Source organism: Poeciliopsis prolifica, unplaced genomic scaffold (genome assembly GCF_027474105.1).
Source record: "Poeciliopsis prolifica strain line A6 unplaced genomic scaffold, Auburn_PproV2 SCAFFOLD029, whole genome shotgun sequence".
NCBI classification, from domain to species: domain Eukaryota; kingdom Metazoa; phylum Chordata; class Actinopteri; order Cyprinodontiformes; family Poeciliidae; genus Poeciliopsis; species Poeciliopsis prolifica.
The window spans coordinates 557817-585405 of record NW_026562404.1 but is presented as its reverse complement, the minus strand read 5'-3'; the positions used below and the strand labels follow the sequence as shown (position 1 = coordinate 585405).

At 40.8% G+C, this 27589-nt stretch overlaps 1 protein-coding gene across 8 annotated transcripts in view; it reads left to right on the top strand.

Annotated features, from left to right (window-relative positions):
• Nucleotides 1-26569, top strand: part of ubr4 (ubiquitin protein ligase E3 component n-recognin 4) — a 48100-nt gene extending 21531 nt beyond the window's left edge. For 5 of the 8 annotated variants that reach the window (XM_055049683.1, XM_055049680.1, XM_055049678.1 and 2 more), the window contains 69 exons: nucleotides 343-576; nucleotides 698-868; nucleotides 984-1166; nucleotides 1309-1467; nucleotides 1578-1730; nucleotides 1870-2097; nucleotides 2274-2431; nucleotides 2548-2722; nucleotides 3025-3226; nucleotides 3379-3542; nucleotides 3716-3932; nucleotides 4958-5171; nucleotides 5683-5715; nucleotides 6009-6072; nucleotides 6174-6308; nucleotides 6478-6652; nucleotides 6792-6923; nucleotides 7380-7501; nucleotides 7691-7802; nucleotides 7939-8069; nucleotides 8325-8502; nucleotides 9076-9180; nucleotides 9553-9690; nucleotides 10076-10244; nucleotides 10438-10642; nucleotides 11159-11272; nucleotides 11402-11611; nucleotides 11702-11851; nucleotides 11940-12167; nucleotides 12258-12336; nucleotides 12443-12688; nucleotides 12795-12963; nucleotides 13045-13189; nucleotides 13335-13420; nucleotides 13506-13593; nucleotides 13852-14045; nucleotides 14138-14377; nucleotides 14460-14598; nucleotides 14697-14822; nucleotides 15405-15533; nucleotides 15629-15978; nucleotides 16146-16236; nucleotides 16346-16430; nucleotides 16699-16826; nucleotides 17252-17381; nucleotides 17473-17633; nucleotides 17721-17830; nucleotides 18385-18526; nucleotides 18791-18872; nucleotides 18955-19128; nucleotides 19342-19463; nucleotides 20010-20207; nucleotides 20317-20397; nucleotides 20517-20604; nucleotides 20811-20938; nucleotides 21121-21228; nucleotides 21338-21454; nucleotides 21832-22022; nucleotides 22138-22311; nucleotides 22423-22522; nucleotides 22632-22850; nucleotides 22928-23041; nucleotides 23314-23456; nucleotides 23531-23656; nucleotides 23749-23943; nucleotides 24053-24277; nucleotides 24450-24540; nucleotides 24843-25005; nucleotides 25113-26569. In XM_055049683.1, coding sequence (XP_054905658.1) covers nucleotides 343-576; nucleotides 698-868; nucleotides 984-1166; nucleotides 1309-1467; nucleotides 1578-1730; nucleotides 1870-2097; nucleotides 2274-2431; nucleotides 2548-2722; nucleotides 3025-3226; nucleotides 3379-3542; nucleotides 3716-3932; nucleotides 4958-5171; nucleotides 5683-5715; nucleotides 6009-6072; nucleotides 6174-6308; nucleotides 6478-6652; nucleotides 6792-6923; nucleotides 7380-7501; nucleotides 7691-7802; nucleotides 7939-8069; nucleotides 8325-8502; nucleotides 9076-9180; nucleotides 9553-9690; nucleotides 10076-10244; nucleotides 10438-10642; nucleotides 11159-11272; nucleotides 11402-11611; nucleotides 11702-11851; nucleotides 11940-12167; nucleotides 12258-12336; nucleotides 12443-12688; nucleotides 12795-12963; nucleotides 13045-13189; nucleotides 13335-13420; nucleotides 13506-13593; nucleotides 13852-14045; nucleotides 14138-14377; nucleotides 14460-14598; nucleotides 14697-14822; nucleotides 15405-15533; nucleotides 15629-15978; nucleotides 16146-16236; nucleotides 16346-16430; nucleotides 16699-16826; nucleotides 17252-17381; nucleotides 17473-17633; nucleotides 17721-17830; nucleotides 18385-18526; nucleotides 18791-18872; nucleotides 18955-19128; nucleotides 19342-19463; nucleotides 20010-20207; nucleotides 20317-20397; nucleotides 20517-20604; nucleotides 20811-20938; nucleotides 21121-21228; nucleotides 21338-21454; nucleotides 21832-22022; nucleotides 22138-22311; nucleotides 22423-22522; nucleotides 22632-22850; nucleotides 22928-23041; nucleotides 23314-23456; nucleotides 23531-23656; nucleotides 23749-23943; nucleotides 24053-24277; nucleotides 24450-24540; nucleotides 24843-25005; nucleotides 25113-25177 — 10401 coding nt within the window. In that variant the 3' untranslated portion in view covers nucleotides 25178-26569. The remainder of the gene's footprint in view (nucleotides 1-342; nucleotides 577-697; nucleotides 869-983; nucleotides 1167-1308; nucleotides 1468-1577; nucleotides 1731-1869; nucleotides 2098-2273; nucleotides 2432-2547; nucleotides 2723-3024; nucleotides 3227-3378; nucleotides 3543-3715; nucleotides 3933-4957; nucleotides 5172-5682; nucleotides 5716-6008; nucleotides 6073-6173; nucleotides 6309-6477; nucleotides 6653-6791; nucleotides 6924-7379; nucleotides 7502-7690; nucleotides 7803-7938; nucleotides 8070-8324; nucleotides 8503-9075; nucleotides 9181-9552; nucleotides 9691-10075; nucleotides 10245-10437; nucleotides 10643-11158; nucleotides 11273-11401; nucleotides 11612-11701; nucleotides 11852-11939; nucleotides 12168-12257; nucleotides 12337-12442; nucleotides 12689-12794; nucleotides 12964-13044; nucleotides 13190-13334; nucleotides 13421-13505; nucleotides 13594-13851; nucleotides 14046-14137; nucleotides 14378-14459; nucleotides 14599-14696; nucleotides 14823-15404; nucleotides 15534-15628; nucleotides 15979-16145; nucleotides 16237-16345; nucleotides 16431-16698; nucleotides 16827-17251; nucleotides 17382-17472; nucleotides 17634-17720; nucleotides 17831-18384; nucleotides 18527-18790; nucleotides 18873-18954; nucleotides 19129-19341; nucleotides 19464-20009; nucleotides 20208-20316; nucleotides 20398-20516; nucleotides 20605-20810; nucleotides 20939-21120; nucleotides 21229-21337; nucleotides 21455-21831; nucleotides 22023-22137; nucleotides 22312-22422; nucleotides 22523-22631; nucleotides 22851-22927; nucleotides 23042-23313; nucleotides 23457-23530; nucleotides 23657-23748; nucleotides 23944-24052; nucleotides 24278-24449; nucleotides 24541-24842; nucleotides 25006-25112) is intronic. The other 3 variants (XM_055049684.1, XM_055049679.1, XM_055049682.1) reach the window with 2 other exon arrangements.
• Nucleotides 26570-27589: the final 1020 nt, after the last annotated feature.

Below are 27589 nucleotides of genomic sequence, written 5' to 3'. Positions count from 1 at the left end.
GGACATGCCGTTAGCATGCCTAAAGTTACATTTAGGTTATTAATCTGAGAAAATTAACAGACTGGTGTTATTGAGCTGTTTAATGCATCTTGGACAAATTTTGTGTCCATTTATCACCATTTCTCCAATGGTTGTTTACTGAATGCTTAAAAGGTTAAGGGAGCTATTGAAATGAAAACACTTAGATAAACCTAACTGTAACGCTCTTAAAGTTGAAATAGCTGTGTATGATGCAACACCAAAGTGTGCATTCATTAAAACTGAGCATTCTGCTGATGCTAGCTCTTTTGTTTTTATCTCAATTTGATAAGGAGTTTTCACTGGTTTTACTTTTACCCACAGGCTTTAGTGAAGCGCAGCCCCAGCAGTGGCATTAGCTCAACTCTGAAAGAATCATCGGCGTTCCAGAGTGAGATGCGGATGCCTGAGAGCGCCATCAGACACCAGAACGCCTCTCCATCCGAAAAGGGAAAGGTCACAATCTGTGATGGCAAATCCAGTGATGAAGAAAGACCAAAGAAAAACAGTGTCTGCAAGAGCATCGAGGGCTGCCAGGAAGAGTTGCTAGCACAAGTGGTCAGAGAAACCTCTTTTACTTAATTTGTTTCACTCCATATGATACCAAAGAGTGGTGCCCTCTAGTGCATTCAATGTTCATTATAACACCTGTGGTTTTGGTCCATGTTTTTTGGGACAGGTGGGATCATCCACTGCTGCCGTCATACTTGAAATGCTCATGTTTCTGATGGAGGCCATTCAGACTAACTTTCAGCAAGCCTCCGCTGTAGGAAGCAGCAGCCGGGCCCAGAAAGCCCTGAATGAACTGCACACTCAGGATAAAAATGTTGAGATGACGGACCAGTTAATGGTATGATAACTAAAGGGCTGAAAGTGTTTATGAAGGCACTTCAATGTCCTGATAGTTGAAATGTATCTAGATATACATAAGGTCAAAAATGTCATTATTTTTTCTTTTTTCTTAGGTGCCCACACTTGGTTCTCAGGAAGGAGCTTTTGAAAATGTGAGGATGAATTACAGCGGTGATCAAGGCCAAACAATACGTCAGCTCATCAGCGCGCACGTCCTACGTCGGGTCGCCATGTGCGTCCTCTCCTCACCCCACGGCCGCCGACAGCATCTTGCAGTTAGCCACGAAAAGGGGAAGGTAAGTGGAGCAGTCGTAACCTGTTTTACAAATCTAGTAAATTAGATATTGTTGCAGATAAACCTTTGATTCCAGAAAGTTTGCTAGTAGCACACCACATGATCATTTTTTCTTTTTTGTACTTTTTACTCCCTCTTGACAGATAACAGTCCTGCAGTTGTCCACACTTCTGAAGCAAGCTGACTCTAGCAAGAGGAAGCTAACTCTGACCCGACTGGCCTCTGCTCCAGTTCCTTTCACTGTGCTCAGTCTCACAGGCAACCCTTGTAATGAAGATTACCTGGCGGTTTGTGGTCTAAAGGTGAGGAAGCTAGACATGGTTTTCCCCACTCAAAGTTATCCAAAAATTTAAGAGATGCTTACTTTGCAACTCAGCATTTCACTAAAGTTTTGCTCTTCCAATCTCTCCAGGACTGTCATGTTCTAACATTTAGCAGTACAGGGTCCGTCTCCGACCACCTGGTGTTGCATCCTCAGCTGGCCACCGGAAATTTCATCATCAAAGCTATTTGGTTGCCAGGTTCTCAGACTGAGCTGGCAATCATCACAGCTGACTTTGTTAAGGTATGTCATGGCAAATTTGGTTTAAAAACAGTATTTTCCTAATATTGGTATAAATATGTGACGTTTTTGAGTCAAATGGTTTTTGTTTTGCATTTTGGTGGGGGAAAAAACAATTATACTCCTTTCTATTTGTGAACAGATCTATGACTTGTCGGTGGATGCCCTGAGCCCCATGTACTACTTCCTGCTCCCCAGTTCCAAGATCCGCGATGCGACCTTCCTTTTCAACGAAGAGGGAAAAAACATCATTGTAATCATGTCCTCAGCAGGTTACATGTACACTCAGATCATGGATGAATCCAGCAGCGCCCAGCATGGGCCTTTCTATGTCACAAATGTCCTGGAAATAACCCACGATGATCTGAAAGTAAGTTGAATTAAAAATGAGATAAAAAATATACAAAAAAGTAACTACTTTGCACTTTCATTATCTTCAAAAAAACAACAACCTGATCTTATTTCACTGTGTCCCATTGCAGATTTTTGTGAAGCTGCTAAAAAGCGATTGAGATAAATTCTTGCTTTCTTTCTTTGTGACTGTAGGACAGCAATGGACAGGTGGCAGGAGGAGGCGTGTCTGTTTACTACTCCCATGTCCTTCAAATGCTTTTCTTCAGCTACAGCCAGGGCAAATCATTCGCTGCCACCGTGAGCCGCAGCACTATTGAAGTGCAGAGGCTCTTTCCCATCAACATCAAAGGGTAACATTTGCTTGACATTAGATAAAGTTTCTTATTTTCTTGGAACAGAAATGATGCTGGTAAATATCAAAACTAGCTGGAAGAACTGACTTACTTGTTGTCCTTTTTTCTTGTAGCTCCAACGGCGGTAGCAGCAAGTTGTCCCCAGCTCTGTGCCAGTGGTCCGAGGTGATGAACCATCCGGGGCTGGTCTGCTGTGTGCAACAGACGACTGGAATCCCACTGGTGATCATGGTTAAACCCGACACCTTCCTCATCCAGGAGATCAAAACTCTACCGGCTAAAGCGAAGGTAGGGTTCATTCACTGTCCTGCACAGCAAAACAAAAATATTTATAGGCAAGTTTGAGAGGAGATGTCAAGAAGATTCTGAAAATGTCTACACAGATATGGAATTTGATTTCAGTATTTGGCCTTGGAGAAGTATGAAAAAATATATATATATATTTTTTAAATGTTGCATATTGATAACAAAATATGCAGAAATTCTGGGAGTAGAAAATTGTAAATACAGAAAACATGTTTGCTCTTGTAAATAATGCCTAATTGTCCCATCTATAATCAATTTTGGACATTTTTATTTCGTCTATCCAGATTCAGGACATGGTTGCTATCAGACACACGGCGAGCAACGAGCAGCAACGCACAACAATGATTCTTCTCTGCGAGGACGGAAGCCTGCGAATCTACATGGCAAACGTTGACAACACGTCCTACTGGCTCCAGCCGTCTCTGCAGCCAACGTGTGGCATCAGCATCATGAAGCCAGTGCGCAAGCGCAAAGCTGCTGCTGCAAGTGAGTTTAAAGGCTCTACACGACAGCTTGAAATATTACGATGCTCAAAAGTGATTGAACTGCAGTAACAAGATGAAAATGTCACGTCGTCTGAGAAACCAGACCTATTAACACGACTGAAATCTAATGCCAATGCCATTCTTATATTTAAGCCACTCGGACCTCCAGTCAGGTGACATTCCCAGTGGACTTCTTTGAACACAATCAGCAACTAACAGAGGTGGAGTTCGGGGGAAATGACTTGCTGCAGGTGTACAATGGGCAGCAGATAAAACACCGGCTCAACTCCACCGGGATGTATGTGGCCAACACAAAGGTAAATACTCCTGTTAATTCATAAATATGTCAGAAAAAGTGCTAAATATTATTGTTGTTCTATCTTGTGTTGATAAACTGGAGTGCTTATGATTTATGTGACCCGTTTGCTATACTTTGCAGCCATAAAATTCAGAACAGAGTCTTACTTTGCTTTGTCTTTTCTTTCTCTAGCCTGGGGGATTTACTGTGGAAGTGGTGAACAACAACACTTCAATGGTGATGACGGGCATGCGAGTGCAAGTGGGCACTCAGGCCATCGAGAGGGCTCCTTCCTATGTGGAGGTCTTCGGCCGGACCATGCAAATAAATCTGACGCGAGCCCGCTGGTTCGATTTCCCCTTCACCAGAGAGGAGGCTCTGCAGGCTGACAAGAAGCTGTCCATATTCAGTAAGATTATAGATGTGGGAGATTCACCAAAAATATATCCCTTATTTGTAGGTCTGTCACGATAACAAAGTTTGCTGAGTGATTGTCTCAAATTATTGCGATAAACGATAATGTTCTTTGAAGACCTTTTTACACTGATTGAATGGAAATGACGTAATAATGCATGCGATTTTCTGCCAGAGAGAGATACACTTTATATTCAAAAGAATATTTAACACTGGAACTGATAAACAAAATGAACCAAACAACCAAAAACAAAAATAAAATAGATTCTCAGTCTCCATTACCAAAAAATGTATTTGAATAAAAACTAAACAACATAAAGCCAAAGTGGAAATAAATACTGCATTCAACCAAAAGAGTGCAGATTATGAAGTTTGTATATTGCCCTTCAATAATCATTCAATTTAAATAGAGAAGATGGGCACAGCCGACTGACTACCTGATGCAATAGTTTTTTGCATGATTTTTTGCCTCGATTTTCTCCCAACGTCCTAAGAGTCTTAGGACGTTGGTCATTCTAAGACTGTCGCTTGCAATTTCGTAACCGATCATCCTGTACTGTGTGGTGTGTTACAGTAGATCATTGTGCCCATTGTTGGACACCATACGGCACGATCGAACCCGATCAAACCATTATACCCAAGATTTCTTTTGGCTAATGTGTGGTCTCTCAGCTTTTGAAAATGGGCCGACAATCAGCAGACAGCTCCAAGATCGTGTAGTGTGCGCTGGGCATTACACTAAGGAAATGAGGAATGGAGGGTCAGTGGAGAGCACTGGAGTTGAGCCTTTATTCATTCAGTGTCATCAGCAAAAAGAAAAAAAGGCCAGAAGAAATGATAAATAAATTAAAATGAGGTTGATAGTTTTAATTTATTGTGCGATTAATTGATTTGTTGTTTATTGTGACAGGCCTGCTTATTTGCTAAGTATAGAGAATACAGCTTTCTAGTTTGAGCTGTTTTCAGTAAGTAGTTGTCTCATGCAGGTTTTATTTATTTATTTGTTTGTTTGTTTACTAGTTGGAGCTTCCGTGGATCCAGCAGGAGTCACCATGCTCGACTCTGTAAAAATCTACGGTAAAACCAAGGAGCAGTTCGGCTGGCCCGAGGAACCACCAGAAGATTTCTCGGGATCAGTCAATAATGTGTGCAGCCCCAGCCTCAACCAAGGCAGTGGCAGCTCCGATGGCGACATCGCCACCCCAACCACAACCAGTGGCACTGTGCTGGAGAGGTACGAGGCCTTCCACTGTTTGCTTCCATCAATTTTACTCTTCTAAATACTGTCAAGTTTAAAATCAGTGTGTTTAAAAAAAAAACCTCAACCTTTCTAATTGCTTTTGGAATCAAAGATGATTCTCACAGCAGCAGTGCATTTGTTAAATATAGATTGTTGATCCCTTTGGGGTTTTTTACATTGATTATTTTTTTTTTAAATTTACAAATCTTTCAGAATAATGTTTATTTTCTTGGTTTCATGTAAATCACAATAAAACATTCATCGTATTGATTTATTTTTTTGCCCCTTCTTACTTGCTGTCGTGATTAGTGCTTAAGTGAAATATGATAAAAGTACAAGCTTCTATTTGGACAGAAGGGTTCTCAATACTGCATGGCTCTTGTGATCATCCTTTCTCGCATGCCTCTCTTTTGTTCAGCTGAATCATTAATTACACTTGTTTTTCTGCAATCCTCACTCTTGATTTTGTTCTTTTTCTTTTGCTCCCAAAAAATACAATAAAAAGTTCTGAAACTGAGTCCTTATCAACCTTGGACCGGTTAGTAACTGCCCTTTCTCTGCTTGATTGTATGTTTTTTTTTATTTTGTTTTGTTTGTGCACGTGTGCCACGTTGTGTGTCCATGCCTGAGACTGCAAACATGTCATGCAACATCCTCACGCTTGCACCAAATTTTGTCTTTTTTTTTTTTTCTGAATTTATTCCCACATTTTGTGTTGTTTGGCATTTAGATTAGGAAAGATTGCTATTGAGTAAAAATAAATTTTTTCTTGTTTTTTTTTAAATAACTGGTTAAAGGAGAAGCAGAAATAATTGTCCATTTCCATTTCAGATTGGTGGTCAGCTCACTTGAAGCTTTAGAAAACTGTTTTGCAGTCGGTTCATCCAATGAAAAGGTAAAGATGAAAAATAATACATGTATATTTTCAATGTATTGACAAGCTACTTTAACTCTTGTTTTTTCAAAGTGGTAAATTAAATTTTTTTAATTCTCCAGGAGAAAAACAAGGTTGCTGCTCTGGAGCTGGCCACTTTGCTTCTGTCCATGCCGACTCCATCGGGTGTCCAGCAGCAGACCAAGGGTCTTCTGGCGAGTCTGCACACCAGCCGTACTGCTTACCACAACCATAAGGTGAGGAGGAAACGATGATGAAACATGTTTTTGCGGAACAGCAGTGACCTGCTGTATTTTTCCTAAGTCATTTGAAAATATTTTCAGAGTCTTATGCCATTTTTGTGAAATAAATATTTACCAATGCTATGATTAACTCTGCACTGTGTTGTGTCCCTTGTCACACCAGGACCAATCCTTGCTGAGTAACGCTGTGCAGTGTTTGAACAGTTGCAGCCGTGAAGGAAAAGAACTTGACCCAGATGTTTTCCAGAGGCTCGTGATCACTGCACGCTCTATTGCAATCATGAGACCCAACAACTTGGTGCATTTCACAGAAAGCAAGTCATTGCACCATGACTCCGGTAAGAAGCTTTTTTTGATAATCAAAAGCTGCTTTCTAAGACTAGGCAACAGTACTTTCCAAGTTGGTTCGAACAAACTTTGAGATACCAGCCTTACTATAAATGCAAGTTTTAAGACAAATTCCTGTTTGTAAATTAGACTCGACAGAGGATGGACAGAAGAACATGGATGGTGAAAGCTGTAACTTCATCTCTCAGCTTATGAATAACTTCTGGAAACTCCATTCCCAGAAACCAAAGAATGCATTTCTTGCACCCGCTTGCCTCCCTGGTAAGTGTAAACCATAAAAACACCACTCTTCAGATGCATTATGTCTGTTAACGGCACAAGTCGCATGGTATTCGTTTAATATTTAAGTTGCTACTTTATACTTTATGCTTATACCTGCTCTGCAAGATCAGATACATTTATTATTTTACTTGAAGTGGCAAAAACAAAAGAAGTTCTTCCTGACCTGGAAATTTCATACTTCACAAGAGCTCTAGTGTAGAGTTCCTCTCCTTATAGATCCATTTCAAATGCAGCATTTATCATTGTATTTTTTTCTGACCAGTGAGAATGTTTCTCTGAAACAACACAAGGAAAAGTGTTTTAGAACAAGCTTCAATAACATTAAGCATCCTGAAAGGAAGAACAAAATTCTTTGTTGGTGCAGAGCATCTGTTGGCCTTATTGCGACTTCTGATATTAGTGTGTGTTGTTTACGTCTTCCTTATTCCTTGTAAGGCCTGACACACGTGGAAGCAACAGTTAATGCCTTGATCGACATCATACATGCGTACTGCACATGTGAACTGGATTACATCAATGTAGCTTCCAAAATCTACATGCAGATGTTACTGTGTCCGGTAAGTAGCACAATATGTTGCCATTATGTATCACATACAGTCGGTCATCCTAATACTCACTTTCGTTTTATTTAACTCAATGGGCTTATTTTTAATCATGTGCTTAAGACACAAGCTGTTGTATTAATCGCTTGTAAGAGCAATACAAAGTCATGAAGTAATTGTTTATTTTTGGAAAACTCTCATTAGGACACTGCTGTGAGCTTTTCCTGTAAGCAGGCTCTGATCAGAGTGCTGCGGCCAAGAAACAAACGGCGTCATGTGACACTCCCATCGCCCCCACGCTCTAACACACCTATTGGTAAGCTAGCCAGAGATAAAAACAAAGTCCTTTTGATTATCCGTAGGTGTAAAATATAACTTCCCCTCTTTACTATCGAGTGTGAAGAGAATGGTGTAGCTTGTTTTCTAAAGCTTCCTGATTCATACTCTGTCAGGAGACAAGGATGATGACGATGACGATGATCCGGATGACAAGATGCAGTCGTCTGTGATGACTGGAGGAGAAGAAGGTCAACAGGAGAGCCAGGAGCAGAACGAAGTGGATCATGGAGACTTTGAGATGGTGGTGAGATTAAACAGGATGACAAAAATTATCTGATCTTTGAATCACTTTGCTCCCTTTTTTAATTTGTAAAAAAAAATGTTTGACTTAATGTGAATAACTTTACCGTAACATTTGTTTTTGGGTTTTTCTTCCAAATTTTCAACCGAGTTTTGCATTGCAGGTTGATATCTACGCGTTTCTACAGACTCTATATTATCATATATAGTTAAAACCTGTTTGTTACGCAGTAACACCTTTTTGTGGCTCTCCTCCCAGTCTGAGTCAATGGTCCTGGAAACAGCAGAAAATGTTAACAATGGAAATCCTTCTCCTCTGGAGGCTCTGCTGGCCGGAGCTGAGGGATACCCTCCGATGCTCGACATCCCTCCTGACGCTGACGATGAAACTATGGTAGAGCTTGCCATTGCGCTCAGCCTCCAGCAGGACCAACAAGGTAATTTTCAGTAGATTTTTTTTTTTTTTAGAAAGCTGAAACATAAGCACTGCAAAAACACAAGCTCTCATCTAGTATATTTGGTCTACTTTCTAGTGCAAATATCTTGTTGCACTTGAAATAAGACAGCTAAGATGCAAGTAACCTTTCCAGCAACATATATACACAGGAGCTTGTTTTAAGTCAACAATTCCTTAATATAAAGTTCTAGTTTCACTGACAGATTATTTTACTTATAACAAGACGTTTTTTCCATGTTATAAGTGAAATAATTTTCCAGTACTTTTTTAATATTAAGGAATTATTGACTAAAGGCAAACTCCTATATCTTGCTGAAAAGTTACTTGTAAGCTAGTCAAGTCTTGTTTTCAGATATTTGCATTATATATTCGATTGACACATATTTGGTAAGATTTTGTGTTTTTCCAGTGAACATGTGTTTTTAGGGCAACGTCTTGAAGCTGTTCACAGAAAACACACATAGCACTAAATATAATTGTCCTTTTATATTGTCATTAAACTCTCTTTTATTGTTGTGTTTTAGCACCTAAATGTACTTTTTGGCATTTTCAGGCAGTAACAGCAGTGCTCTGGGCCTACAGAGCCTGGGCCTGTCGGGCCAGGCTCCGAGCTCATCCTCACTGGATGCTGGAACCCTTTCAGACACAACGGCATCAGGTAAGAAGACCTTTCCACCAGAACTGGAGAAAAAGCAGAAAACGCTTTTACTCTGTTTTTATTCCAGCATTTTCACAGTTTAAGCACTGTGAATGTATTTTTTGTTAGATATGTAATTTCAAATCTCAACATATTTGTAGTTTTTTTTATTTTTTTTAATTTTAATTAAATCTCTGGTTTTTCATCTTTTATTTTACCACGATTTTGTGTCACTCTGACATTGTATCTTCACATCATGTTGCATGTAATATGTGTAGAAAAGAACATTGATTGTGTCTTTTGCTTGTTAGTAAACAAGTGAAAACAAAGATCATGTATCCTGGCCAGATGACCGCGGTGTATTTACTGTTACAGCTATTGCTATGATTTCAGCCCCGGCATCAGATGATGAGGGCAGCACAGCTGCTACTGACGGCTCTACGCTGCGGACCTCCCCAGCTGAGCACGGAGGCAGTGTGGGCTCAGAGAGTGGGGGTTCTGCTATCGACTCTGTAGCGGGGGAGCACAGTGGTGGGTTACTTGAATAAATTAGGCCAGTCTAATTTAGTGAGAGCACAATCACGCATGCCTTAAATTAGTTGTAGAAAATCCATTCAAACACATTCTGCTCAAGTACAGTCGGTACGTACAAGACTTGTAAGTTTTTTCATTATTTTCTTTTTGTCCTCTGATCACCTGTCTTATCTTTAATGAACACTTGAATAAGTTACTGCTCCTTTCTCTCCATGTTTCTGCACTACATTTTAAAGTTGAGAAAATGCAATCTGCGAGACCATGTAATTAAGTCCCTTAAAATAAGTATTTCCTTGATTCATGGAGCTTTTTCCTTGTGGTTTGTTGTGTTTTTAGCTTGCATTGTCATGTTTTTTTCCCCTCCCCACATGCTTGTGCACAGTGTCCGGACGCAGCAGTGCATACGGGGACACAACGGTGGAGGGCCACCCTGTGGGTCCTGGCAGTGTGAGCTCCAGCACTGGAGCCATCAGCACCACAACAGCACAGCATGAAGGCGAAGGCTCAGAGGGAGAAGCAGAGACTGAGGGAGACATCCACACAAGCAACAGGCTAGTACTGTGAATTTTGGCTTATGTGGGTTTTATGGTGTTTAGGGTGTGAAGTAACTTTGAACAGCTAAAGTTACTCCTTGACCAAACAGAAAGTAAGTTTGGTCAGGGAGAGTTTATGATGCAGAAAGCAGTAAAACCTCATATTAAATTCTCTTTTGTGATTTTTTTGTTTGTTTTTTTTCCTCATTAGGTTGCACATGGTTCGTCTGATGCTGCTGGAACGCCTGCTGCAGCATCTTTCTCAGCTCCATAATGTTGGTGGGGTTCAAGCCATCCCGTATATGCAAGTTATCCTAATGCTGACATCGGACCTTGATGGGGAGGATGAAAAGGATAAGGGTGCTTTAGATGACCTGTTGTCTCAGCTCATCGCTGAGCTTGGAATACACAAGAAGGTAACAACATAGAGTCTCAGATGGGTAATTAGCAGGAGTACATTCTCTGTCATTTTGATCTTGCGTGCACACAGAGCCTTGTAAAATAAAGCCTGTAGAAAATGTTTTCAAGTTTTTTTTTGTTTTTTTTCCCTCCAGAGTAGAGACGTAAAAAAAGCAACCTCTGCCTATGATGCATCTGTGTGAACTGGAAAGACAGAGAAGATTAGCACAATTGCAAAGGAGTTTGACTTTTTGCATGCCAGCGCTTGTTTTTTGTGCTAAACACTATAGCAAACCAGGAACAGTTTAAACTGCAAATGTAAACTGAATGTGTTATATGACTTAGAGGAATAGCATGCTCAGGATGTTCTTTTGAAATTTTATGTAGTTAATGTAGTTATCACCACCTGCTGACGCAACAAAGGTATTACAACATTCTTGGTTGGAATGGAGGATCTCTTCAAAATTATAACTTTTGTTTTTTTGGAACATAAATGTAAATAGGTTTACTTAATCAGTATCATTCCTCTGCAGGATGTGTCCAAAAAGAATGAAAGAAGTACAATCAACGAAGTCCACCTGGTCATCATGAGGCTGCTGAGTGTCTTCATGTCACGAACCAAGTCTGGGTCCAAATCCTCCTCAGAGGTTCGATGTCTTTTGGATGCAGCTTCATATGTTTGAGAATAAATCTGTATCCGTTTGAGAAAACTTGAGCATAACTGAGTTGTGCTGTGTGATCGAATTGGTGAATTTTTCCTTTTGTTTCGGTTTTAGTCGTCCTCCCTGATTTCCAATGCAACAGCGACAGCCTTGCTGAGCCTGGGCGCCATTGACTACTGTCTCCACGTGCTCAAGTCTCTCCTGGAGTTCTGGAAAAATCAACAGGGTGAAGAGGAACCCACTTCCACCAGTCAGCTCCTTCGCCCTCACACAGCCTCCTCGCCCCCTGACATGAGCCCATTTTTCCTTCGCCAATATGTTAAGGTATCATCACAGCAGCAAACGTTAGCTGTGTTTATCCTGCATCACTTCCTTTGATTGTGGCATTTGATGAGTTGTGATTTCTGCTACCAGGGACATGCCGCTGACGTGTTTGAAGCCTACTCCCAGTTACTGACTGAGATGGTGCTCCGGCTGCCATATCAGATAAAGAAGATTGCTGACACGAACCCTCGGATCCCACCTCCTGTTTTTGACCATTCTTGGTTCTACTATCTGTCAGAAGTGAGCTTTCATAAGCTTTTTTTGGGGATTTCTTTTTTGTTCCGTCTTCACAACAAATAATCCTGATCTCTCTCTTCTGTAATCTCAGTATCTGATGATCCAACAGACACCATTCGTCAGGAGGCAAGTTAGAAAATTGTTGCTGTTCATCTGTGGCTCCAAGGAGAAATACCGGCAGCTGCGCGATCTGCACACGCTCGACTCGCACGTCCGCAGCATCAAAAAGCTCCTGGAAGAGCAGGGCATCTTCCTTCGGGCTGGAATAGTCACCGCAACATCTGGCTCAGCTCTACAGTATGACACGCTCATCAATCTGGTTAGTGTCCTCTTTTCCCAATATGCTATATCCTTCAGGGTTTAACTCAAGTTAGTTTTGTAAGTAATTATTTTCATTTTATTTTTGCAGATGGAGCATCTCAAAGCATGTGCTGAAATTGCTACACAAAGGACAATTAACTGGCAGAAGTTTTGCATGAAGGATGACTGTGAGTTGATTTAAATATTTCATCAGTGGAAACAAACATTTTGAAGCCAATGCTTTTAACATCGTTTGTGTTTCTGATCTTTCCCTTCATGCTCTTTGCCGTCCAGCCGTGTTGTACTTTCTGCTCCAGGTCAGCTTCCTGGTGGATGAGGGCGTTTCTCCAGTTCTGCTTCAGCTCCTGTCCTGTGCCCTGTGTGGCAGCAAGGTGCTGGCTGCTTCCTCCTCCTCCGGCTCCTCCTCTTTCTCCGGAAGCGGCTCTGGCAGTTCTGGTCAGGGAGGAGCTTCCCAGTCCTCTCAAGGCAAATCTTCCAGCAAGAAAAGCAAGAAGGAAGACAAGGAAAAAGACAAAGAGAGTAAGATGTAGTAATTTTTCCTGTGTCCAAAATCTCCAGTGCTCTTGTTTTTTTAAGCATATAATCAGCAGAATCTGATGGTTAAATCTCTCCCTCCTGATCACAGGCGATGGCGTCAGCAGCCAGGAAGATCAGCTGTGCATGGCTCTGGTCAGTCAGCTGAATAAATTTGCAGACAAAGAGACTCTGATCCAGTTCTTGCGCTGCTTCCTCCTCGAATCAAACTCATCTGCTGTTCGCTGGCAAGCCCACTGCTTGGCGTTGCATATCTACAGGTAGTGTTGAAACTTTTTATTTAGAAATTGAGTGAAAAACTATGCAATTTTTGCATTTGGCTCATGTACATTTTTGCACAGGAACTCCAGTAAATCTCAGCAGGAGCTGCTGCTCGAATTGACTTGGGCCATCTGGCCAGAGCTTCCTGCATATGGTCGCAAAGCTGCTCAGTTTGTTGACCTACTAGGATATTTCTCTCTCAAAACTCCTCAAACGGAGAAAAAGGTTAGGTTTTAAATACTTTTTTAGGTATCTGGTGTGTTTATATTTTCTGAGTCTGACAAATAGCAGCATTACAAGCCCACAGCTGTGCTGTCAGTGATTCAAAATTAAAAGTCTTTCTTAATCTGCTGTTTCTTTTATATACAAGCTGAAAGAATATTCCCAGAAAGCTGTGGAAATCCTGAGAGCACAGAACCACATCCTGACAAATCACCCCAACTCCAACATTTATAAGTATGAACATGCAATAATATCTCTGTACCAACTTAAGCATTTATACATATCTTTAAATCAGAATATGTGTGGTTTTGTCTTGAAGCACTCTCTCTGGTTTAGTGGAGTTTGATGGCTTTTATCTTGAGAGTGACCCCTGCTTGGTGTGCAACAACCCAGAAGTTCCCTTCTCAGTAAGTGAAAAACTCACAGAATAGTATTTATTCTGATGTGACTCATTTCTATCCATTACCCGTTTTTATACTCTAAAAAAACTTCTATGAATTGTCCAGGGGTTCAACTTCTCTAGTGCAGATGAGTTAAATTTTTAGCTTATTATAGCACTTTTGGCAAGCTCATTCACGCCAGTATAACTAAATCTAAAGTTAATGAGGAACAAAAGAAATCTACATGAAAGTTCTTTGAAATGTTTTCTTTTCTTTTGACTCTAGAATATCAAGCTATCATCTATCAAAGTGGACACCCGCTACACCACCACACAGCAGGTTGTGAAGCTAATTGGCAGCCACACCATCAGCAAAGTAACAGTGAAGATCGGTGATCTGAAACGCACCAAAATGGTCCGCACCATCAATCTCTACTACAACAACAGGACTGTCCAGGCTATTGTGGAGCTGAAGAATAAGTATGCTTTAGGGAACACCCACTACTTCATATTATCTTCCTAAATATCTAATGGTACTTAGTTGTAATCTTGACCTTTCTTGTTTTCTTTAGGCCGGCACGCTGGCACAAAGCAAAGAAAGTTCAGCTGACTCCTGGACAAACTGAGGTGAAGATCGACCTCCCCTTGCCCATCGTCGCCTCCAACCTGATGATCGAGTTTTCCGATTTTTACGAGAACTACCAAGCCTCCACCGAGACCCTGCAGTGTCCACGCTGCAGTGCTTCCGTGCCCGCCAACCCTGGAGTGTGCGGCAACTGCGGTGAAAATGTGTACCAGTGCCACAAGTGCAGGTCAGCGCTTTTCTCCTACAGCTGGATGATCTTCTCCAGGCGCCTCAAGTTGTAATCTTAAGTGTTCATTATTTGTCTTCAGGTCCATAAACTACGATGAAAAAGACCCTTTCTTGTGCAATGCGTGTGGTTTCTGCAAATATGCCCGATTTGACTTCATGCTATATGCTAAACCATGCTGTGCAGTGGATCCCATAGAGAACGAAGAGGACAGGAAAAAGGCAAGAATCTGTTTCAGTAGCTGAAATGTTTCTTTCTCCAAATGAATTTTATGTTTTTGCTTTTGTGAAAACTTTCTGAACTGTATTTGTGTTTTCAGGCTGTAACCAACATCAACACCCTGCTGGACAAAGCGGACCGAGTCTACCACCAGCTGATGGGCCACAGGCCTCAGTTAGAAAGCCTGCTGTCTAAAGTCAATGAGGCAGCGCCAGAGAAACCTCAGGTAAAGCACAAGATGCATAATGGATTACAGTGAACCCCTGTTATTATTCACTGTTTAACAGTTTATGGTCCCACAACAAATTCAATATATTGCAGTGGAATTTTATGTGATTAATAGTAAGTAGTACTGGGGTGTGACTGGCTGTTGTTTTGTATAATAGCTCAAACTCGGTTAGATTGGATGTCTTTATTTTTAAATCTTGCAACAGAATCTAAATTGGATTTAAGTATAAACTTCAACTAAACATGGTTTGACCTAAACCATTTAGTAATTTTGTCCTAGTGGAACGTTAATCTCTGCCCCCAGTCTCTGACCTCTGCAGGTGCCAACAGGTTTTCTTCCAGAAGTCCCCGAATTTAGCTCCAGCCACTTTACCATAATCTGTTGCAGTTGTAATGTGACAAAATGAGGAAAAGAATGGAATACTTTTGCTGGGCTCCTGTTTGCACAAAAAATAGGGAACAATCTCTAAATATTTTCGCTATTTACAATTGCACATGTAGATTCATTGTAATGATGCTGTGATTAAGCATCTATTTCAGGTATGTACAGTTTGAAGTCATCATGTTCTTCACGTTGCAGGATGACACTGGAGCAGGTGCAGGACTCGGTGCGTCCTCTGCTAATGTGAACCGGTACATTCAGCAGCTGGCTCAGGAGTACAGTGGAGACTGCAAGACGTCGTTCGATGAGCTCTCTAAGATCATACAGGTCAGGAAGAAAAACTGTCGATGTCCCACTGAAAACAAAACAAATCCAGTGTTTTATTCCTCCACATAATGGTATCCCTTACGTTTTCCTTACAGAAAGTGCTGGCATCTCGAAAAGAGCTCCTGGAATACGACCTGCAGCAGAGAGAGGCCGCCACCAAGTCGTCGCGGAGCAGCAGCAGCCACCAGCCCACCTTCACCGCCAGTCAGTACCGCGCCCTGTCTGTGCTGGGCTGCGGCCACACGTCCTCCACCAAGTGCTACGGCTGTGCCTCGGCTGTCACGGGCCACTGCATCACGCTGCTCCGTGCGCTGGCCACGAACCCGGCTCTCCGGCAGATCCTTGTCCTCCAGGGTCTTATCCGGGAGTTGTTTGAGTACAACCTGCGGCGAGGCACAGCAGCCATGAGGGAGGAAGTGCGTCAGCTGATCTGTCTCCTTACCAGGTGTGTTTCTCTGTCTGGCATATTTCAGTAGAACTGCTAAATAAGTTTTTTTGTTGTTGTTGCTGAATCACCATTAAAATAAAATTCTTCTACTCGGTTCTCATACTTTTAAATATCACAAAACACTTGGTTAATTCACTTTCTACATCGTTACATTCATGCTCCAGAGATCATCCAGAGGCCACTCAGCAGATGAATGACCTCATCATTGCTAAGGTGTCAGCTGCCCTCAAAGGTCACTGGGCCAACCCTGACCTGGTAGGATGTCCCACACATCTTTTGACATTCTAGCTGCTAGGTCAAGGTGTTTAAATCTTTGTCAGTGCTATGCAGATTGATCTTGAATATAGTTTTTTTTTCTCATCAGGTTAGTAATTTGCAGTATGAGATGCTTCTGCTAACGGACTCGATTTCCAAGGAAGGAGGATGCTGGGAGCTCCGATTGCGTTGTGGTGAGTCTGAGCTCTCATCCTGAACTATTTTAATCCATCTGAAAGTTTATCCTGATTTTTTTTGTCATTGAAATGAAATATCTCATTCTTTGCTTTGACTTGTATAGCTTTTCATTTTGCCACAATATAAAAAGTCCTCCAGCTTTTTGCTTTGAATTTTTTTGTAAGATTCGTAAGTTTTCTTTGCAGAGATGAGATTTCTCCTTCTGGTTTTCATAGTCTTTATAACTCTCTATGGTAGATAATTTTTTTTTATTTTTTTTTTTAGCTCTCAGCCTGTTCCTGATGTCTGTTAATATAAAGACACCTGTAGTTGTGGAGAACATCACTCTCATGTGCCTGAGAATCCTGCAAAAGCTGATAAAGCCTCCTGCACCAACCAGCAAGAAGAACAAGGTAAATATAAACTGTTTAATGTCTTGTTTTCATCACTTTGGGGTTTTTTGGTCAAAAAAAATAGTCTGAGTTGGTTGACTTTCACACCTGGAAAAGACTGTACTATTGGGATGTTATGGTCAATGAGACGAGCTCTGCAAGTTTTTTGGAAGACTTGAAAAAAAGGCAGAGATTGAAGTTTTCTGGCAGATTACCAAACCTCAGAATTTTGTAAAGCTTTTATGGATTTTAGCTGTTAGCTGTTTATTGGTAGGATACGTAATAAACTACTGGAATTAAAAAAACTCAAATGTAATACGACTTTTCATCTGAGGTTCATGTTGTACTTTTAAACTGTTTTCATGTCTGTCTGAAACTGACTCTTTGATCTACACTTTGTATTTGATATGCATTTTACAGTGTTAATGCTTGTTGCTTCATTAAAGGATGCTGCTACTGAGTCTCTGACCACAGTCAGGCCCTACAGTAATGAAATTCATGCTCAAGCTCAACTTTGGCTGAAAAAGGATCCTAAAGCATCTTATGATGCCTGGAAAAAGTGTCTCCCTGCAAGATGTAAGTACTTTGTCTGGACAAACACTTAGTACTTTGATAATGAGTTAGCTTGATGAACCTTTTACTCTTTGGTTTGTTTGCGTTGACTCAGGCCAGGAAGCTGTGTCAAAGCCACAGGGGAAAGCAGAGTTAAGAAAACAGTATCTGCAGGAGAAGTATGTCTGGAAGTGGAAGCAGTTCATGAGATCCAGGAAAGGCGAAGGCCTGTTCCCTCGTCTCCTCAAACTGAGCCATAACAACTGGTTACGGCAGGTAATGCATAATTCATGTAGTGAATGTGAGCTAAAATGTCTTCTAGAGTGAATTTAGTTCACAAAGTGTATTTATTGCTTGTTGCAGGTTCTGTTTACACCAGCCACCCAGGCTGCAAGGCAGGCTGCTTGCACTATCGTGGAAGCCCTGACCACAATCCCCAGCCGCAAGCAGCAGGTCCTGGATCTGCTGACCAGGTAGGAAATGAAACACAAACCATGCAACTCTTAACTTTCATATCAGTCAATATGCAAAGCTCTTTAAAGAGAGACAGTTTGTAACCTACACCACACCAGTGCAATATGTATTTTATGTTTACCAATTTGTTGAAAAGTGAAGATAATGACTAATAGAATTGAATGTACCAAGAGAAATATGTGACTAAATATATATTAACAAGGAGACAGTTAAAACATGTTTCAATACACATGAAAAGTAAAAAAAACTTTAAAAGGTGTGGAAAAAAAACATAATTAGAACCTAACATTTCAAAACATAGAAATTAATGTGCTTCAAATGAAAATATAAAATTTACTAATACATCAGAGTTACAGAACGTGTTAAAATTGAAAGTATGAAAGTAAAAAATAAAAATGCTCTAAAAGCACAATGCTATGTGCAACTAAAGCAGTAGTGACACAAAAATACTTTTTTCAGACAAATTTTAGTCTTAATTTATAAATTAATTCAAACTTTAATCTTACGGAGAAAGATAAGTTGTGACTCTGAGGTACTCTTGTGTGTTTTTCAGTTACCTGGACGAGCTGAGTGTGGCTGGAGAGTGCGCAGCAGAATATCTGGGCCTGTACCAGAAGCTGATCAAACCAACACATTGGAAGGTTTACCTGGCCGCCCGCGGCGTTCTGCCCTACATTGGAAACCTCATCACCAAGGCAATACATTATTCATATAATAGAAAAATGAAAATAACAGTTCAAACCATTTCAAGAGTTGCTTTTCTCAATTGCTGTGAGGCTGCTTGATAATATGTAACCCAAAACTAAAAAAGTATTTTATGTTTATATGGGACAAAAAAAATGTGCATTGTAGATTTCAGATTTTTGCCGTTTTGAAAACTGATTATTTTATATTTATATTTGCAAATCCATTATGAATCTCTAATTTAATGCTCCATTTTTGTCATTTATTTTCTTTAGGAAATAGCTAACCTCCTGGCTCTGGAGGAGGCAACTCTGAGCACAGACTTACAACAAGGCTACGCTCTGAAGAGCCTAACTGGTGGGCTTCTCTTCATCTTGTGTTATAACACACTGTACAATTAGTTTGCTGTCATAGTAATTTCTGTTTTATTGCACTGTAGGACTCCTGTCCTCTTTTGTGGAGGTGGAGTCCATTAAGCGGCACTTCAAAAGCCGGCTGGTGGGCACCGTGCTGAATGGCTACTTGTGTCTGAGGAAGCTGGTGGTGCAGCGCACCAAGCTGATCGATGAAACTCAGGACATGCTGCTGGAGATGCTGGAGGACATGACGACAGGTCTGCTCAGACTCGACATCAACAGACCAAAACTTATTTTTGTTTGTGTTTTAAGCATAAAATCTTTGGATTTGACACATTTAACAATTTTAAGTTAATCAAATTGTTCTCCTTTATTCAAAAGACTGACCCCAAAACACATGTAAGGCATACTTTTTCTCTGTTTTTTTGACGTCCTGAACAATAAAAATGGTTTTCTTGTTCTGCCGATAGGTACGGAGTCTGAAACCAAAGCCTTCATGGCAGTTTGCATCGAGACGGCAAAGCGGTACAACCTGGATGATTACAGAACACCTGTGTTCATTTTTGAGAGACTGTGCAGCATTATCTACCCGGTAAATTCACGTCACCATTCGCTTATTAGCATAAATACAACTACCATAAACCTGAGATCAAATCTGGAGTGTGATCAGTTTTTTCAAGTCTCCTTAAGTATGGATAAGCATATCCTGACTTAAATCCCTGTAGCATTGTTGTATCTGGCCTTCCGATTGTCCATTTTTCCATTAAGATGTCCATCCATCCCTTGGTCCATTCAGCCGTCCATCTATCTGTGTATCCATCCTTTAACCAAACCATTCATTCTTCAGTTTCTCACTCAAGTCGGGCCATCAGACTTTTTTTATTTTCCCCTTTGTGGTTTTGCAGATTTTGTTTTTTAAACCTCCTTTAGAAATATCTGCAATAAATTACACATGAATTTTACATATTTTATTTTTACTTTGAAAATTGACTATGCATGAGACCTCTGACAAACTTAAGAGAAAAAATGCTATTTTTGACATGAAAAATGTGAGAAAATATAAATTTTATAAGTATAAAACTTACTAGTTGAGTACATTGTAAAGTTGGTGTGTTTTGATCTGCTGTTTCCTGTGTAGGAGGAGAACGAGGTGACAGAGTTCTTCGTGACCCTGGAAAAAGATCCTCAACAGGAAGACTTCCTGCAGGGCCGCATGCCAGGAAACCCTTACAGCAGCAACGAGCCGGGCATCGGCCCTCTGATGAGGGACATCAAGAACAAGATCTGCCAGGACTGCGACCTAGTGGCGCTTCTTGAAGACGACAGTGGCATGGAGGTAAAGTTTCTTAATTAATTAATTTATTTATTTATTTTTTTAATCAAACTTTTCTATTTATCAGAAGGTTTAAAGTAAATTTCTTTTGGCACTCCTCTGGTTTTCACAGCTTCTGGTCAACAACAAAATCATCAGCTTAGATCTTTCAGTGGCAGAGGTCTATAAGAAGGTGTGGTGCCCGACCAATGAGGTGAGACAATCTCCATTTTTCAATAGCATGCACTTTTGATTTTATGTGAAGTTTGTGATCTGAAGTATTCCAGTAATATTATTTCATACCTTAACCCTGGTGTTTTGTTTTCCCCAAAGGGTGAGCCGATGAGAATCATTTATCGAATGAGAGGTCTACTCGGAGACGCCACTGAGGAGTTCATAGAGTCTCTGGACTCAACCACAGGTTAGATTTTTATTTAACAACAAGTCCTTTACACAGCGTGTTCCCATGCACTCTTGTTTTATAATTTAATCTTGAATGCTAGGAACATTTATTTGTAGCCCTGAGATTTTCTTTTTAAATCCAACCTTTAATTTGAAAATGAATCTGTATGAACAGGTCGAACGTCCACTTTATTGTTCACAAATAAGGGAAACGTTTGATTACAGATGAAGAGGAGGACGACGAAGAAGTGTACAAGATGGCAGGAGTCATGGCTCAGTGTGGAGGACTGGAGTGTATGCTCAACCGGCTGTCTGGGATCAAAGACTTTAAACAAGGAAGACATCTGCTAACTGTAAGCCAAACCTGTTAGCTTAGCATTTAGTTGAAGCAGTGATGCATAAGACTGCAAAATGAATAAAATTGATTACAACAGGGATTGTTTAAATCATTTTTAGTTAAGTTAAACTTGGCAACTCAGTTTTGATCTTGATTGTTTTGGCAGCTGAGTTGATCCTTGTGTTTTTGATTCCTCAGGTGTTGCTGAAGTTGTTCAGTTACTGCGTGAAGGTGAAGATCAACCGGCAACAACTGGTCAGACCAGAAATGAACACACTCAACGTCATGCTGGGAACTCTAAACCTGGTATGTCGTCAGCAGATAATCTGATAAGATCATCATTTAATCTAGTTTGGCGTTTTCAAAGGCTGTTTGTGAATAATTTTGAATGGTCATTTCTTTCATGTTTTTGTAGGCGTTGGTAGCAGAACAGGAGAGTAAGGACAGCGGTGGAGCCTCCATAGCCGAACAAGTTCTGAGCATTATGGAAATCATTCTTGATGAAGCCAACGCAGAGATTTCAGAAGACAAGGTAAGATATAAATGTTTACTTAACAAATTATTTGTGTTCTATGTATTAGGATTGTATAATAGTCATAAATCCTTCAATGTGCAATAAAGTTGGACTCTCTCATAGTTACTGTATAAGTAATCTAAACTACATTGTAGTTTTCTATGATTTTAGCAGAACATATTTACTTCCACCTAAAGAATTTTCTGCTGCGGTAAATAACAAAAATATGACTAGCATAGAGTCTGAACCAACTTGCAAAATTATGTCATATTTATTGGAGTCCAAGTATTTCTCTTCAACTTTCATATTGCATGAAGAAAATTTATAATGAATATTTGTACCATCAATTAGTTATATGCTAAACTTTTTTTTATTATTATTATTCTTTTTTTCAGGGTAACCTTCTGCTCACAGGTGACAAAGACCAGCTTGTCATGCTGTTGGACCAGATCAATACTCCCTTTGTTCGCTCGAACCCCAGCGTGCTGCAGGGTCTGCTGCGGATCATCCCCTTCCTCTCCTTTGGTGAACTGGAGAAGATGAAGATTTTGGTGGAACGCTTCAAACCGTGCTGCAGCTTCGACAAGTGAGCAATGTGCCACTTTCACTGGGAGACATGCAGAAATAAAAAAAAAAAAAAGCTTGAACCACACTTGTTTAGGGGACTTTTGTAAATGTGACTTCCGTAATATTTCTCTAAGGTATGATGAGGAGCACAGTGCAGAAGACAAAGTGTTTTTGGATTGCTTCTGCAAAATCGCAGCTGGAATCAAGAACAACAGCAATGGCCATCAGCTGAAAGACCTCATTCTCCAGAAAGGAATCACTCAGAGTGCACTGGACTACATGAAGAAACATATCCCAAATGCCAAAAAGTAGGTCTCCTTCTGCTACAAATATCTGGAGATGGTCTTTTTATTTTTAATTCTGATTTTATTTAGTATCATTCTAAATCTTTGCAAATAAATTTTTATTGGTTTCCTCAGTCTGGATGCAGATGTCTGGAAGAAGTTCCTCTCTAGACCAGCGCTGCCCTTCATCCTCCGACTGCTTCGTGGCCTGGCTGTGCAGCATCCACCCACACAGGTACACAAGACCTAATAAATCTCCAGTAACTCACTGACAAATAACACTTTTCCATTTCAATCCTTCCAATTTAAATTAATGTACTTTTTTATTTTTTTTTAACGTCCAGGTGTTGATAGGAACAGATTCAATAACCAACTTGCACAAGCTGGAGCAGGTATCCAGTGACGAAGGCATTGGGACCTTGGCGGAGAACCTTCTGGAGGCTCTGCGGGAACACCGCGACGTCAACCTGAAGATCGAAGCGGCCCGCAGGGAAACCCGAGCCGAGAAGAAGCGAATGGCCATGGCCATGAGGCAGAAGGCTCTGGGAACGCTGGGCATGACGGTAGGCTCAGATAACAAATCTCTTTATGTTGTGTGAATAGTGTAGTTTTGTTAACTCTCATTGTGTCTGCTGTTCAGACCAACGAGAAGGGGCAGGTTGTCACAAAGACTTCACTTCTGAAGCAAATGGAGGAGCTGATTGAGGAGCCAGGTTTGACCTGCTGTATCTGCAGAGAGGGTTACAAGTTCCAGGTAAGCAACACATCCAGCAGGTCCTAAACGCAACACAATAAAATATATAATGATGTGAGAAAACAAACATTCACACACGAGTTGCTCTGCTAAGAACTATACATTGGGTTTTAAAAGATTTATGAGAAGATGTATTGAGTCCTGCATCTTAATAGACAGGATGCTGGAAAGTTACAAGACTTTACTTTCATCATTTGTATGTCATACATAATGACATACAACTAACACATAACAGTTTTCACTAAGATTTTCTCTTTTTTCTTTCTCATTAGCCAACCAAAGTTTTGGGTATTTACACTTTCACAAAGCGTGTGGCCTTGGAGGAATTTGAAAACAAGCCTCGCAAGCAGCAGGGCTACAGCACCGTGTCCCACTTTAACATAGTCCACTACGACTGCCACCTGGCCGCCGTCAGGTAACCTCCTTCTCTGCTCTCACGCCTCAGCCGTTCTGATTTACGCAAACGCCTAATTCTGTTCCTCCGATCAGGCTGGCTCGTGGGAGAGAAGAGTGGGACAGCGCTGCTCTCCAGAACGCCAACACCAAGTGCAACGGACTGCTGCCTGTCTGGGGGCCTCATGTGCCAGAATCAGCCTTTGCCACATGCTTAGCAAGGTAATATCCGACTCCGTCTGACATTGAGGGATTCGATGTTTCTCATGGAATCACAGCTTGATTGCTCTGGACTGACCGTGTCTACCACGCAGGCACAACACATATCTTCAGGAGTGCACGGGTCAGCGGGAGCCAACGTACCAACTCAACATCCATGACACCAAACTGCTGTTTCTGCGCTTCGCCACCGAACAGTCGTTCAGCGTGGACACAGGAGGCGGGGGCCGCGAGAGCAACATCCACCTCATCCCCTACATCATCCACACAGTGCTCTACGTTCTCAACACGTACGTTTTGCACCTCGCAACCAGACATCACCTCAGTATTTCTGCTGCCAGCTTCATGCTGGAACCAGCGAGTCTCATTTTAAGCGTCCCTTAAAATCTGTGTGTTCAGTACAAGGGCTACATCCCGAGAGGAGAAGAATCTGCAGAGTTTCCAGGAGCAGCCAAGCGACAAATGGGTGGAGAGCTCTTATGAGGTCGAAGGACCTCATTATTTCACCATCCTGGCTATGCACATATTGCCCCCTGAACAGTGGAGGAGCACACGGGTTTATTTCCTTCGAAGACTACTGGTCGCCGCACATGCACGCAAAGTTTCTACTGTCTCCACAAACAAGTACGACATGTATCAGTCCAGGTCTTAATTCCACCCATAATGGTCTTAAATGTTATGTTGTAAGTAGCATACTGCACATGTGTTGGATGTGAGGTAACTGTAGTTATATATCAGATAGTTTTTCACACTTGTCTTAATCCTCTTCTTTGTCTTTTGTTTGTTTCATTTCCAGAGTCACAGATAAAACACCAAAGGAATATGCAGTGTACCGCTCTCCTCTTCTCTTCTGGGGCTTGGTGGATCTCGTCTACGACATGTTTAGTGTAAATGTCCACTAATGTCTTAAAATCTGCTGAAAACAGCCATCTCCTAAAGATTTGTTTTCTTCACTTTGTCTTATTTCTTTCAGTAAAAGTTGTTAAAACATCGACCAGCTTTGTAAAACTTTGTTGTATTTCGATTTGTGTGTCATACATTGCTTTTTCCCCCAAAATGCAAAAGGAGTACAAACCGTTAAAGAAAGCAAGATAATCTTTTAGCAAACATATTCGGCAGTATTCAAGAAGACTTCACTTCTATGTGAGCCAGTGTCCATCATATTTTTGTGCTCTTATGTTGATAACAGAAAGTACCTACCAGCAACACAGAGGGGGGCTGGTCCTTCTCGCTGGCAGAATATGTCCGTCACAACGACATGCCCATCTACGAGGCCTCTGAGCGGGTGCTAAGGGCCTTCCAGGATGAGCTAATGCCTGCAGAGTCCATGTCTGAGTTTTTCGATGTTGTAGGTCAGTGGAAACGCACTCCTGGTTGATTTTTAGAACTACAAAATTATTTGGACCAAGTAGTCAACACCCAAATGTTTCCAATTTGCAAACGTTTGTCTCTTTTCCAGGCCTCCTCTCTGAAATCCCAGAGCCAGACCTCTTCCTGCAGGATGTGTTGAACGCATTGCCCTGAACCAACCACCAGACACACCCCTCTAACCCCCCGACAAAAATCCCGACACATAATCGATACAGCTACCAACTTGAAGAAAAAAAGAAGAAAAAACTAAGAGGTTTCCACTCTGAGACACAAAGAACACATGCAGTTGGTCTACACCATGCTTCCCACTTAACTCCCGCACACACATGACATCTCAGAATAAAATAAGCAAAACCTGTGTGTAGTCTACGCAGACAGATTAAACACCTCTAACACCAAGACGTCGCTGTTGAAAGGGGAACGACGCGCTAAAACAGAATTTACTCTGCCGGACTGATTGAAACTGCTGAAGTCTTCATTTAAAGTCATGATCCTGTTTTTTTTTTTTTTTTTTTTTTTTTTTTTAGCAAGCACAACTAAAAATGACCTTTTTAGAAATGTTGTGAATTTTCTGGTGTGCTCTCCTTGTCAGAAAGCTGAAAGTTTTTCTGTCTTTTCTCTTCCTTTTTGTTGTATTTTTTCCTGAGCAAGTCAGCAGCATTTTCACATTCAGACGTTGATCTTTTGGGTTGACAGTAAGAACTTGTGAATTCTGTTTTGGGGTGATTTGGCTTTTGGCTCTGAAGCTCTTCCCCCCCTGAACCCTAACGTTACAGTGCGACGTTAGAAGAACCGAAATACTTGTGGGATTTGACCCAGCTCATATGACGAGTGGCATTTGATTTTATCTTTTCCGTTTTTTGTTTTTGTTTGTTTTGCTTTGAGTTGATTTGTGGTCGGGGTTTTTTTAAATCGACAGAGTGCTTTCATAGTCTCACGATTGCAGTGCCTGTCATTTTCCCTCTGCTGTTAAGTCTGCAAGTATATGTGGATTCTAACTGGAAATTTGAGTGACGGTCAGGAGAATAAAATGTCTTAGGTTTGTTTTATCAACATCAGAAGCGAAACGGGATTTAAAAAAAAAAAAAGAGTTTTGATTTAATTTCTTCCATATACTTTCTGCCTTTTGAAATAAGTCCATGAAAGATTCCATCTGTTGCAATGAGATGCCAGAAATGTCTAAAATGACAATAAAACAGACTTGCATTACATGCTTTAAACACTTTCCTCTTATGATTCTGTTGTTTGGTTTTGCTTCCTTCATTTCTAAGGCCACTCTCCATTCTCAAATTTAGCCTTTCAAATTAAGCGACTACACTCTCGACGATAACCGAAATTTATGTGAAGTAAATCTCAGCATCTCATTCACTTTCAGATGACAGAAAACTCTGTCGTTGTTCTTCAGATCTAAATGCATGGTGTACACTTTCCCCAGGTCATCATTGATTTGCTTTTCCCAATGCTACAATGTTTAAACTGTTGCTGAATGTCTGCTTTTTTTGAATTTAGCATATAATTAATAAAGCTGTAATACTTTCAGTCTGATTCAAGGGTAACCTCTTCTGTTTTGGCTGCTGTTTGCACATGTAGCTATCTCATCACATATAGTGCACTGCATAAATATTCATGAGCCTTAAACTTTTTCACTTTCTGTCAGAAGACACACGATACCTCTGGAGGATCTCCAGTGATCCACTGCTCATGTGGGGGGAACTGCTGATTGGACAAGTGTTGGTCATGAACTCAGCAAGAGCGACCAGAAGAAAATCATTGTTTTAAGGTCAGCAACCATATTTGGAAGAAGGTAGGAGACGCTCTAGTCAAATGAGGCCAAAATAAACTTTTTGATCCACATACAACATGTGTTGTCAAATACCAACTTATGTCATAACGGCCCAGTCAAAGTCCAGCCTCTAATGATGGGAGAATCTGCGGCCAGATTTGAAAACCGCTGACCCTCTATTCAGCAAAACTGAATAGAGTCAGGACGGACACGTTTGTCAGACTTGTAAAGAAATGGATTGTGACGTGGAACAGACTTTTTTTTTTTCCTCCCTCAAATTGCAAATTGAAACAAATCAAAGTTTGGAGTTGTGACAAAATGTAGAAACATTCCAGGAGTGATAAATATTTGAGGCTCTGGGTGTTTCATTCTGCTTATTGCTGTACAAAGATCATTTGAAGTTCTTCATGATTTATTCGCAATATTCTTCATTTACTTCTAACTTATAGTCTGAAATAATTTACGGATGTGGACAAACCATCATTATATTCAGTGACGTTGATGAGATCACATTTATTTAAATTAATACATTTTATATATTTACAACTCCTATTTTTACCACCGTCCAGTTTGTGAAAGTCTTCACTAACTGGTGTTTCCACTCATTTTAAATCACGTCAGTTTCTTCATAGTGCGCAACGTCACTTCTCTGGCGAGGTCTACTTCTACCTCTAGGGGGCGACACACTTCAACATGCATGATGAAGTCAAGCATCTGGAGCTCACTTGGATTAAATCAAAATCTTTCCTTTCAGAATTAGCTGCTCAAGAACATCTTAAACA